General features: G+C 42.5%; 1 protein-coding gene across 1 annotated transcript in view; it reads right to left on the reverse strand.

Moving 5' to 3' along the window:
- Positions 1 to 739: 739 nt before the first annotated feature.
- Positions 740 to 13,476, reverse strand: part of PCNT (pericentrin) — a 105,032-nt gene continuing 92,295 nt past the window's right edge. The window contains exons 49-54 of the mRNA XM_059820320.1: positions 10,170 to 10,334; positions 8,588 to 8,826; positions 7,533 to 7,621; positions 5,841 to 5,994; positions 4,265 to 4,392; positions 740 to 1,136 (exon numbers count right to left, since the gene is read on the reverse strand). Of these exons, the coding sequence (XP_059676303.1) occupies positions 1,093 to 1,136; positions 4,265 to 4,392; positions 5,841 to 5,994; positions 7,533 to 7,621; positions 8,588 to 8,826; positions 10,170 to 10,334 (819 nt within the window). The 3' untranslated portion in view covers positions 740 to 1,092. The remainder of the gene's footprint in view (positions 1,137 to 4,264; positions 4,393 to 5,840; positions 5,995 to 7,532; positions 7,622 to 8,587; positions 8,827 to 10,169; positions 10,335 to 13,476) is intronic.

The raw sequence follows: 13,476 nt of genomic DNA on the forward strand, positions 1-13,476 counted from the left end.
CACCTTCATTCAGCTCACCAGCAAATACAACCCAGCACACCAGTAGCCAGTTGTGACAGGGCAGTGGGAGAAGATACCTGCCCAAGCTGTCACTTGGAGCAGGGTGGAGGGGACACGCCAAACAGGACACGAGCGCAGCAAGGGCAGACATCCTGTACCATGTGGAAATACCGTATGTTGAACACGGAGGCAATCTCCCCCCAAAGCTCGGCTCAGTTGCGGTGCTGGTGGGAGGTATCCCCACATGCAGTACTGCATCAGAGGGAACACGAGAGGAAACTGGAAAGACAGCTCTGATACCCAGTCAAGTTCATGGCTGGAAAGATCAGTCTGATAGGTGAAGGTCACGCTGGAGGAAAATCAAACATGCACTTGGCTTCCCGAGCAGGCACAGATTAATTACACTGCATGAATTCATACACTGAATTCAGTCAGACCAAATATATCATGCATGCATAGCTCAGTCACAGAAGAGCTCAAGGAGTGGTGGCTTGACACTGAATTGGAACGTGATGAGAAAGACTGAGGGAGAGAGGACTGACTTACTGTAAAACCAGAAGAGCGAAGCCTAAATTCACAGAAGGCTACACATGTCTTTGATATTCGGGAGAGTGTTTTAGCTGTTCTGCTAGTCAGAATGATCCTAGAGAAATATTAAAACCCAAACAATTTTAGGAACAGCAAAAAAAGTAAATAGGTAAGGTGGAAACAAATAACCACACAACGTTAAGAATTCACTAATAAAATGCCATTTTAATAACTTTTTTTACAAGGAATCCAGCTATACACTATAGAAAAATAAACACCAAAGAGACTCTTTGCAACTTAAAACACAGTGATGCAGGCACACTTCAGCTGTTAACTTAGTAGTAATTTCACATGAGAATGTAAAACATTGTTCTTAGTGAAAAGTAATTTCCTCTTAAAGTACTAAAATATAATAAAAAGAGTCATATAAAAATCCGATGCAAAAGCACTGCCCTTTATTCAGTTGCAGAAGAGGTCACGAGTGCCTCCATTCAGTACGGACCAACTCAGAAGGAAGCAGTAACTCGGGGGGGGTTCGCAGTACAGATTTCAGAAGCGTTCTCATCACTTTTTCATGTTTCTCTGGCGAGGTGGGCCTGGAACTTGTCCTAAATTTAAATAAAACACATGAATATTAGAAAACTGCTTGTGTTATGAAGCAACAGGGTGCAGTTAGCAGCATGTAATTTCCTCAATGTGCTTCATACGAGCTCCACTGAAAGCAATTCCCATTTTCATGAGCCACCTAGGAACAATCCACAGCAAGATTTGAAAGCTCACAACGTCCGCCAAAGCGAACGTTCGCACCCTCAGAGCGGTGCTCCGTCGCACGCCTGCTTCACACACGGCAGTAGGGTGGCTCGGCTCAACTCTGCCACTCTTGCGATGATTCAACGTGCGTTCTGTTGCTGGACAAGGTCTTGTCACCGAGTAGATGTTTTGAAGTTCATTACAAACTGGGAACTCATTTTGCTCACAGCTTTGTTCTAAAGGTTGCGACATCATTCTGTAATTCCTGACATCGTCATTCTAGTAACACGGAGATGACAAAAGTGATACACACTTTCCACAAAATTGCTATTAATGGTGTCCCAGTTGTGGAATACGTATTCCACACTTAGCAGAAAGCAAAATACCTTATCTCTATGAAATGCTGTCAGGTTTCAATTCTAACATTTGTTTATCTATATCTGCCATAAACAATGACAGTATTTGGGGAAAAAACCCCAAAGCCCCACAAAGTCACAGTATTAAGGTTTCTAGGTAAAATCCTGCCGAGAACAATGTCAAAGTTCCCATACGGAAGTGTCACCGTAGTTGCTGACTTTAATGATATTAGCAAGACTAGGATCTGTAAGCACAAAGCTAGCCTTTCTGTTTGTTTTTTAAACTCTTTTTTTCTTAAATAGATCAACTCAGAGCACCAGAAAAACAGGCAATGCTTTAGACTTTCCCCAGAGCTGTTGTCCAGCTATACCAGGCTTCTGTGAATGTTGACAAAGCCAAGATTCCTCTCTTGCTAGAGAAACACGCGATTTTAAGGTTTAGTTTTTCCAAGTTAACACTAAAAATGCGTTAGGAATGCGACACGTAATCATAAAAAATTCGCCTCAGAAGTTAACTTAAGAATCGTTATTTTTCCAACAGCAGTACAGTCAGTAGTCACAATCAATAATGCCTTTTATAACTTGTGGGGAAACTGGATGAGAACAATACAGCACCTCTACAGTGTAGATTAAACGTTCAAACCTGGCACTGCTGAGCAGCCAGTGCGGTAGATGCAATTTGCATGGGCACCTGCGATGACTGCGGGGCCAAGAGTCACTGTTTAATGCTGTCAATCAGTGATTGAATCCCCACCCCTTCTCCCATGAGAATCCCCGCAGAGATATCCGCTGACGATAAAGACCGGAGGAGCGGCCAGCAGTAAGAGTACCGGTGACTGGCAGAGATTTTCCGGGTAGGGTCAAGTATTTTTCTCATCTCAGCACAACCAATTTAAAGCCACACGTCTTTGGGGAAAGGCTGAAGGACAATTACAGGAGGCCAAGTTGGCCTGGGAAACAGCACTTGACAACAGTTACGCTTAGTGAAAGAAATACGTAAGACGTATGCGTGCAATGTGTGAAGGAATCCACGTGGCCCTCGCATCGTACCACAGCCAAATACCTACCGGGTAATCTTTCCAGCTTTTGGCTGAAATTGTGGGGAGCCAAGGGTGGTGGAAGGAAGTAAGCAGTGCTTGCCGAGAGATCAAGGACCATAGTGACCCAGAAGTAGCGTGATGAAGTAAACTGACTGTGGGGCTGAACAGCTGGCACTAACGTGGGGAAGGAACCAGCAATAGCAGACGAAAGGGATAAAGGTTGGATGACATCGATGGCATTACTGACCTGGTGGCCCATATTGGCTCAGACCAGGAAACAAGCAACATAAACCTGGATGGGTGAAGCAAGCCTTGGGAAAGATGCTCCAAAGACCCTGGAGGAGTAGCTGTCAGCAGGCTCCTCAGGAGCCACCACGCAGGAGGCAGCGCTGGAGCTCTGTGCTTCTCCCTGGGCCTGGGCTGAAGCTCTGTGTTACAGCCCAATGTGGACTGTGGGTCATCAGGATCCCATCCCTATCAGCGATTTGAGCTAACCTGGGTGCCCTCCCCCAGTCACCTGCTGGGATCGGTCTGCAGGAACATGACTTCCCCAGCGCAGCCGCGACGTGGGCTGTGTGCAGGGGCTCTGTCTGCATCTGCGTGGCTATTGTATATAGGACGTTGCTGTTCAATTTATGTTGCTGCCCCGCGGCGGGGAGGGCAGGCAGCAGGAGGCTGCCCCTGCCACCCGATGGTTACCCCTATAAACAGGGAACAAGTTATCTTTGTATTTGGTCTAGCACAAATGACGCTGCAGCCGGAGGTCCAGCTCTGTTGTTCACAATTCAGAGATACTAATACACTGGAGAAGGTTTAGACGTAAGTCTCAAAAATAACAAAACATTGGAAAACACATCTCATCATATCTTCATGGGAGATGGTTGGAGGATGATGTAATGGCTGTTTGTGAGTTCTTCCTCGGGACAAGGAATTTCTATGATATAACTTAGATGTAACAAGAGGGAGTAACTAGAAGATTAAACTAAGTACATTTAGTCTAGAAACTAGGTGGAAGTTTTTTTAAATAGCAAAAGGTAAGTGCCACCACAGTCCTTTGTGTGCTCTTTGATCAATCTTAGAACTAGGTGGCTGTTTGAACTAGATAGCTGTTTTTACCAGCCTCCAAATTTTTTTTTTAAGTCCACGATGGAATATAAGGAAGCAATAAGTGAGGGAAGTAGTATAGTTTGTGCTGCAGAGAAAGCCCTGTTCAGCTATTACAATGGTTCTCTTTGACTTTAAAGCAAATTAACTCTATACACAACTTCATTTAAACTGCAACACTCGCTTATTTAGACCTGATAGTGGGGCGGGGGGGAATCACATGAAATTATTCAGCCTTATCTCTGAAGAATTTAACTAAGGACTTGTTTTGAGAAATGCCACACTTGGACTAGTTTTAGATATGATTCACAAAATGGTTTCATTTCAGAGACTTCCTCAATTTTTTCTCCCCCACATTATAATTATTCATTAAAATGAGGCTCTTTAAATGCTTTAAGTGTTTGTTATAGGCAATACGTAGGAAGAACCTTGCAAAAAGCAGCCCAGCCCGCTGGCAGCTGTGAGGGATAACAAGGTGGTTCTTACCTGGTTGCGCACCCCCTAGTCTTTGCTGGATAACCTCTAAGCGATGGATGTATTCCATTAGCGATCGTTCAGGATCCTGAGTAGGCACAAGTGACTTTTCTGAGGCTGAACTTGTGGATGGATGCAGTCTTAAAAAGGAAAACAAATTATTTTTTTCTTCTCATGCTATACTCTCTACAGTAAAGTTACATTCACATAGGCAGTAATTCAGTGCAAAGCAAACTAGAACAACAGTAAAAACCACCACCATCAAAAAGTTACTTATAAAACAGGAAACAAAAGTAGCCACAGGCATGATTTAACCTATCTCGGATCCACGTTAGACTTGAGCTACCACTAACCCAGTCACACTGAGTAATCAGGCAGGGCCTACTATTCTATTAATATACTTGTTCCGTACAATACGGATGACTTTTCTTGATAGGTAAGCTGCCAGCTACTCTTTCTGGCTGGCAGGCCCAGATATGTGCCATGACAGAGGAACAGGGTGGGGTAGAATTAAGTCTTTCGGGAAATGCTTGCAGGTCTCTAACTCTCCAAAATATTTTGCTAAATTCTATGCAAACCAGAACACTACCTGCCCTTCGTGACAAGCACTGTCCTGTCCCCCAAATCAGTGATCAATCTTAAAAACCCTAAAATAATCTGGAGCATCTGCTGTCTTTGCGTACCTCTAGATCCCCACAGCTACTTCTTTGCTCCCCTATTTTTCTTTATGAAGAAAATTCTTGCCTGCTGGTTGAAGTTTCTAATTTAGCAAGGAGGTTAAGAAACAACATGTCCCAAGCTGATGGGACTGAGAACAGCTACCTTCCACATCAACTCCTGCAAATCCTCACTTTAAGGAAGAGGCCACACATGCGGAGTGGCCTGGGAGAGGAGACGCTACACCCAGTAATGGACGATGCAATGCCCGAGGTTACCCTGGGTGCTGGGAGAGCCTGGCAGTGGGAAGGTCAGTAATGCCTGAGGCCACCTTCCTCCAGCTCAAGCACAGAGCTTGCAGCTCAGGCATTGTCATAGCAGCACTGCGCAGAATGTCACCCGTGACATCCAACCCAGTCACAAGTAGCTGGGGTTGTATTTCTGTACAGAACTGGCCATGATTCATGAGGAACTGCAACAGCACGCACCCCGCAGGTTCTCCACCTCCCGTTCTGTGCGCGTGCACAGAGTCTGAAGGCAGCTAATACTAATGCAATGCTGTCTTCTGGTAGGGGAGCTGCTTCCACAGGACACCCAGAAATTGATCTCCAACTTGGATGGCAAAGGCAAGAAGAATTACCCCTCAAGGACGGCTAACAGAGATAGCCGTTGTACATCCTGGAGCCTGTCCAGATTAAATTGGGGAACACAACTAGCAATGCTCTCAGTCCGAGAACATCAGACATGCTTAAAGCAAACGAGAAGTTCTCTTCTCCTGTAGCATCTTGGAAGAAATAAAACATTTACCAGACCTAAGAAAACAAAAATTCCTCTTCTTGTTCAAATACCTCCTCCAGTAAGTGGTTACATTTTTAGGAAAGGCTGTCTGTCCATCAGGGTGATTCAACCCAGGCAGAGATTGCAGACTGACCTGTTGTGTAAGCAGGAAGAGGATCTGGGGGAGTGGCTCCCAAATCTTGCAGGGCTGGTTCTATGGCACAGCCCCATGTCCCGGGTGGGGGGAGAGCTGATGGGAAGAGCTGGGGGCTGCTGCTCTTTCAGAATTTCTGTTTTAGCACCAGAGGCTGTGTTAAAGATGAAACAGTTAAAAAATATGCACTGGGAACCATTCAAAATAGGCTATCGTAAACCTAACCAATAAAACCCACAAGAATGGCAGCAGAGTACAATTGTGTTCGGTTTTAAATGCAGCTAAAATACACTTTCTACAGCCGACTGCTTGTTTGGGGTTTTTTTTTTGTTTGTTTGCGGGAACCAGATTTAACAGAGGTTTGACGTTTTCATGTCGAACTGCTTCCTGCAAATGGAGAACTTGCACTGTTTCCTCCTCCAGACTTGCTTTTGCATCAGCTGTTGCTATAGCCACACAGGGGATGTTCTGGTATGAGCAAAATATTTTTTCAAGAAACTTTAATATTTGTTTGCTCTAACTATATGTTACTGTTGACTTACACTCTCTGACTTTAGAGACAGCAGAGAAAGGAAAAGACATTTTTGTTTGGTTTGGTGAAGGTTTGGGGGGGGTGGGGTATTCTTTTGTTTTCATTAGAAAAGAAAAACTCCTTCCAATAAGTCCTTTAAAATCACAAAAAAAAAAATCAAATGTTTTTTAACGAGGCTGCCAAGATGCTATTTTGTAGTGAGGTAGAAAGTTCAGCAAGCATTTCAGGATTCAAGTTTCACAGGAACCACACCACAGTGGGTTTATGTAGAAAGTTTGGGGTTTGGTGGTTTTTTTGTGGTTTTTTTTTTTTTTTTTTTTTTTTTTTTTTAAGATAAGTATTTCCAGTAACTTAGAACAGTGAAAATTATGTAGTACTATGTGATGAAAAATGCACTATTTCACTGGAATTTTGTTCAGTGTTGAAAAGCCACAAGTAATGGAATATTACATAAAATGGGCCAGTTCCCCAATGTTGGGTACTGCATTAAGATGTTTGTTCAAATTCTTACAAACACATCCAGAAGTAACTCAAAGGAACACGGTCCTTACCAAACACATCACACCATCTATCCATCTGCTCCAGTTTCTCATCTTTGATAGCACTTAATAAACTCCAGAGAAAATAGTTATGGGATATCTGCCATCGGATTAAGTCTCTTCTGAACTTCTGGAACCACTTAAAACCCCGTTTTCACCTCTGGTGACACTAGCAAGTACACCGCTTCTAAGACCAATTTTGATACCGCACGTACCCGTTTTAATACTATTACAGTAGTGTTTGTCCTTGCCTTATTAATAACTGGAGACATTGATTTCCGTTACAGGTAGCTTCAAACCTAATACCAAACATCATTCTCTGCTGAGTTTTATGAACACAGGACTCGGTTTCGCAGCTTGAGCAGCTGCAATAAAGGGAGAAGAGGAGGAGCTCGCCGTTGTTGTAAATTATGAATTCTGAAAGTTTTCAATTGTAATTTCTCACAATGTCTTTGTAAAATCATAATCATTGTGCTCAGGAAATGGATCAACACACTTGTGTTAACAGAGAAACAGATTTTTGCCCCTTCTGTGGGTATTTTTTTGTTTTTATTTTTAAATGAAACGCATCGCTAAAAGAGACATTATTATTAAAACAACATGCTTGTCCAAAACGCTTACCTGTATTACCTCCTATACTGTGAGAGATGGATTCACCCCGTCCGCTCTTCCTGCTAATTTTGTTCCACTTTTTCACCAAAAACTTTAACCTTAGTAACAAAACAAATTTGTACAATCTTTAAAAATAAGCCAAAATACACTGAATATTAATATTAAACTCTTCATTGGCATGAAACATACTGAACAACATAAGTAGCAATCCTTGCAGGAATGGAGGAAGAATTCTTCAAGTTCAGTCTTTAGAATGAAGGCGTAGCCCAATTTACTCTGCAGTGATCCTCTGTTCAAAGGTTTGCTCGTTTTGGCCCTGCTCCTCCACTGTCCCTCATCTCCAGAGTAGTCTGTGGCAGCTCTTCCTGCCTCAGAGGAGAAGTGTGGAGGTCACTGTTCCTACACCCTTTGATATTGCTATCATTATAGCATCCGCGTCCAAGCCTAAAGACATTCTGCGCCATCTCCTGCAAGTCTTAAACTTGCTGGTAATCATTTTTCCTAGGCAAGGAAATTGCTCAGAAGTAATCACCTGTTACATTTAAACCTATTTTTTTTTTCATTAAATGGACTCAAAAGCCATTATGAGATGGCGTATTATCCTAAGTACAACTAACAAAATCCATCTGATAGTACGGGACAGAGTATGACAGAATCATACCCAGTGAAACACAGGCTATTGGATTCAAGAGAGGAAAACCATCACTGAGGAGATGATCCCATTCTGATACAAGACAGACTGTCCAGTGAGCCCAAATAGGTCAGGGTCAGACCTGAAAGGACATCAGTTTGTCACTGTTGTGCACTGATTCTCAAATACATTGCAGCTGGGTATCTCTCAAGACAGAAGCAGCTTTCTATAAAACTTTAGTTTAGTATGAATCCAACTTAGCGCTGGCTCTGAAATAGCAGTTTGGCCACAGTTACGGCTAACAAGTCATGTTTGAACTAGTTTTGGACATTGCTTTTGCTTAATATTAATGTAGGATAAACCATAGGAACTGTCCATTTGTAAAATTTCCAAGAAAACACCACGTATGAGAGAGTGAGTGTTTTAGCTTTACCTTGAGACTGCGATGATTGCCCTGACTGCACATCTGAACTTGGTAAAAGGACGGGAACGTGATCCAGAAAGCTGCAGGTCTGCAGGTGAGGGGTAGATTCCCATACGTGCTATTAGAGAGAGGGTTGCTTGCTCACAGTCCTGAAATCCACCAAGAAGCAGCAAGAGGTATTTCTTCTGATAAACTAGAGCCTTTCTAAAGCTCTCAGCTCTAAGGTACTTCCTATATAATCTCTGCAACTGGAGAAAGAAAAAAAAAAAAAGGAAAAAACCCCAATCTGTTAATATTTAGCTATAGCAAGCTCAGAAAACTTGGTCGCTTTTTCTAGCCATATCTCCCACAACTTGGTTGTGAATGGGTATCTAAAACCTGTTTTGCTTTACAGAACTGGAGAAAGCTATTTAGTAATTATGAAGTACGAGAGCAGTGTACATTTATCTCTAAAATGAAATGTTGAGTAAGTATTTGTACAACAGACTCTGTGACTTGGCCAGTTTTGGTGCAAAGTAGCGGTATTAAACTCTGGCAGTTCGGACACCGTAGATGGAGGCTTGTACCACGTCTACTGAATTTCTGTCTGTCTCTGAAGTCTTGGCTAGGCTAGAAAATTCTGGCATGGTTACTGGTTGGTGTGCAAAAGATCAGCCACGAACAAGCTGTCTTCACATGTCCATACTGTGAACACAAGGGCAGCTGGAACAATTCTGCACGTAGCTAAAAAGCACCCAAGTTCGCAGTGTCAGACTGCCTTAAATCTCCTGAATGTTTCAAAGCAAAATTGTCATACCCAAAAGTCTAGAACAGCTTAACTCTTTAACAAAGAAAATAACATCTGCTTTAAATAAACACTAACTAGAAAGCATGTTGGGATAAGTGCCCATCTGACTTCATTTCAATCAAATGTGTCAGAGGAATAAAAAGTATTTAAGATTAGGGGGAAAAAAAAAAATTAAAAATAACGGATGTTTGGTATTTTCATGCTTAGACAAGAAATCTGAATCTCGCTCTCATTTAAGAGTAGAAAGGGATTCCAAAGAGCTAGGTTACTTTTGGTGCAAGTTTCTGCCTAACACCAAGTTACAAAGGAACTTTTTTGATGAGGGACACATGGGGAAAGTGTTCCTAATTTAATACGCAATTTATAAAACTGTTCATCTATAAAAATCACCTTTTAAAATAGCAACTGAAAAAGATTACAGCAATAAGTGTAAGTTAAATGCCATAATCTGACAGATACTTATATCCCCAAAAATCTGAGCTGTACGCTTCCTGGCTCCTCTGCAACAGCAAGTTTTATCATATTTATTAAAAAAAAAAAAAACAGAATTACTAAATTACCTATTCTACATATGACATTAATCCCTTAGGCAATGCCCAAGAACAATACTACCAAGAACTGAACTCTCCAGAGGTTTTTAGGGTCTTGAGTTGGTAACAGTTCTCACACTGCAAATCTGTACAACAGGCAAGACAGCGAAAGCGAACCATGTGCCAAAGGTTTAAATCACACGCTGATGGCTATGGGATTGCTCGCTCAGCAAGCTCCAAGCAGCCCATTTGCTGGCCATCACGATCCTTTTACCTTAGGACTGGAAGTTTCTACCAGTGGTTTGTTTTCAATTTCAACAGCCGCTTTAGCCAGTTCGGATTCAGCCTGTTTCAGCGCACTCTGCAAAGTGTTTCTCTCTCGCTGCCAAGCGTCTCTTTCCAGTTCTTGAACCGAGTCAGTATCATCCGTAGATCTGATCTAAAAAAGAAACCCAAAGGAAGCGAGCCATGATGGTTTTTGCACATTACGTCCACAGTCAGACATCTCAAACTGTCTAATAACCTAACTTTATGGACAAGCTAAAACATAAAAATAATGAGCTTGAAAATCAGCAATGGCATTCAGGTGTTAAATGGTACAATGGGAAACTGAAACACACAGGCAGCCCTTCTTAAGAAATACCAAATTAATTGTTAATCAGTCTACCCCTTCTCTGCAGGTCTGTCTGATCGCTTTACAGGAATCCTATTCCCTTTAATAACAGAGTCTCCCAAACGTTTGGAAACAGAAAGAAATCATCTGGCTTTCTTCCACATCCACAGGCAGCACAGAAACTCTGAAGAAACATGTCTGTATACATGCATGCACAAAAACATGTTGCAAAGCATCTACCGAAGTAAATTTGGGGAAAAAAAAAAAAAAAAAATCACATTAAATTCTGAGAAATTCAGTTTTGGGGTAAGTCATCTCTTGTAGGAATGAGACCCACAACTGCAGGTCCAGTTCTTTGTGGAAGTTTTGCCTTCATAACCCTCTTCGTATTGACTATCAATTTAACGGTCAACAGTTACATCAGTGTGTGATGCAGCAGATCATGAGACGAAAGATATTTTTTTGAGGTGGTTAATGCTTTATTCCTTGAAATAAAGTCTATACATTAGAGGAGCCAGTACACACAACTGACCCTAATTTCTCCTAGCAACTTATTTCAGTACAACCTTATTAGCAGTTTGTACTTTTTTCAGGAGTAATTTCTTATGAATACCTTAATACACAAACACGTGCCATTTACATGTGTCTTCTCTGAAAAGCACTACTTGTCAAGTAAAAAAATCTTACATAATAAAGTTTAACAAACCACAGCCATCTAAGTCTTTTTACCGCCTGCAATATATACAGTAACAAATGGGGATTCCAATGCTATCTGTACCTTCGTGGCACATAATCCATCTCTCTCCCTTTTGACTTTGAAGTTTCTTTAAAATTTCAGAAAGCAAAGGCACTCCACTTCTCAGCATATTTAAAGTTAAAATAAATGCTTCAAGAATCTAACACTACCTTCAGTACTGTTTTGAAATTAGATATTTATTCCTGTCCAAGTTAAAGTCTTGTCCTGTACTTACTATCTAATTCACAGATGTTCTATACCATTTCAGGTTTTTCCACTGAAATTAGATAAACTAAAGCACGCATCTCCCTCCATACGGTTTTCGCTGGCATGGCAGTTGTGCCATATCACACACAGAGATGGGACAAAAAGTATTTTAGAACAAGGGCAGAGATAAGGACATCAGATACAAAACACACTTCAGATAAGTATCATTAAAAATAGTTCAAACCTGGGAAACAAAACCCATCTGTATTGTACTGAAGCGGAGGGAATCATAGAATCATTTAGGTTGGAAAAGACCTTTCAGATCATCAAGTCCAATCGTAAACCTAACCCTGCGAAGTCCACCACTAAACCATGTCCCTAAGCGCCTCATCCACGCGTCTTTTAAATACCTCCAGTGATGGTGACTCCACCACCTCCCTGGGCAGCCTCTTCCAATGCTTCACCTCTCTCTCAGTGAAGACATTTTTCCTAATATTCAGCCTGAACCTCCCCTGGCGCAACTTGAGGCCATTTCTTCTTCTTCCGTCACTAGTCACTGGGGAGAAGAGACCAACACCCACCTCACCACAACCCCCTCTCAGGTAATTGTAGAGAGCGAGAAGGTCTCCCATCAGCCTTCTCCAGACTGAACAACCTCATTTCCCGCAGCCACTCCTCATCAGACTTGTGCTCCAGACCCCTCACCAGCTTCGTCGCCCTTCTCTGGACACGCTCCAGCACCTCAATGTCCTTCTTGGAGTGAGGGGCCCAACATTGAACACCAGCACCGAGTACAGAGGCACGATCCCTTCCCTGCTCCTGCTGGCCACACTGTTTCTGATACAGGCCAGGATGCCGTTGGCCTTCTTGGCTACCTGGGCACACTGCTGGCTCACATTCAGCCGGCTCTCAAACAACACCCCCAGGTCCTTTTCTGCTGTGCAGCTTTCCAGCCACTCGTCCCGAAGCATCCCAGTAAGGACTATGGTCCCACCATCCCAGGCATCTTACAGACCTACAAAAGCTTAATTTGAAGGCAGTAACAGATATTGGTAATATCTGAGGAGTTCTACATGATCCATCTCCCCACTTGATTACTATTGCACCAGTTGGCATTTGATTGACCGGTTGATGCCGTATTCATTTTGGCACAGATTTTTCTTTTGGCATTTTGCCAGTTTCCCTGTCTAATAGTCCCCAATTTATCACAACTCAAGGAGGTAACAGCAGTAAATTCCTTTGGTCTCCAGAGCATGTGGTTCAGTACCTTAAAGGAAGGAGAAATTCAGGGAGAAGACTGAAACAAACAGTGATTCTGGAAAAAAAAAATAAAATAAATCAAAGCCTGAAAAGAGGGCAGAGAAGAGGGCCCTTTTGTGACCACAGAAGAAAGGGTATAACGTAGAATTTTCCCTCTGGAAGCTATAGAAAGGCGTATGTCTTTCAACTGCTCCGCTAAACTCTTGTTTTGTTAAAGAAAACTCAAGTCCTTTTATTTCAGTGTGGTCATAGTCCCTGGAGGAGGCAATTGCAAAGTCTGGTCCAACAAGAGAAGGGACTGCTATAAGCCTGTGAATGCCATGCAGAAACATTCGGAGGCCTGCCAGCTGATGGGGTGAGAGCTTGGAAAAACTGGAAGTTGTGAAAAGCATTTGCAACAGAGTTTCTAATGCGGAAGACCTAATGGCATCAGAGGAAAAACAAACAATCCAAAGTAGTTTTTTTCTCAACCAGCAGAGTAATAACTTGGAGGGAGCTGAGCCAGAAGAACAGCTCAGCTCTGGCGGGAGTTCTGCTAAGTCAGATTTAAATAGAGCCATAAGGTGTCTGGTTCCCCCCACGGGCTCTCCGAGCATTCTGGCCAGAGCAGAGGGCTCTAAAGCTTTGTGAGAGGAAGGAACTCCATGAACACCTACTTGGGAAGAAGTTACATCCCCCTCCTCCAGGCCAGAGATGATCCATTTGGCAACCACCTAAGTGGTTGCACAGGCGACAGAAGGAAAATATTTATTGTATTTTGTAAGC

Source organism: Gavia stellata, chromosome 8, assembly GCF_030936135.1.
Source record: "Gavia stellata isolate bGavSte3 chromosome 8, bGavSte3.hap2, whole genome shotgun sequence".
Lineage (NCBI taxonomy): Eukaryota > Metazoa > Chordata > Aves > Gaviiformes > Gaviidae > Gavia > Gavia stellata.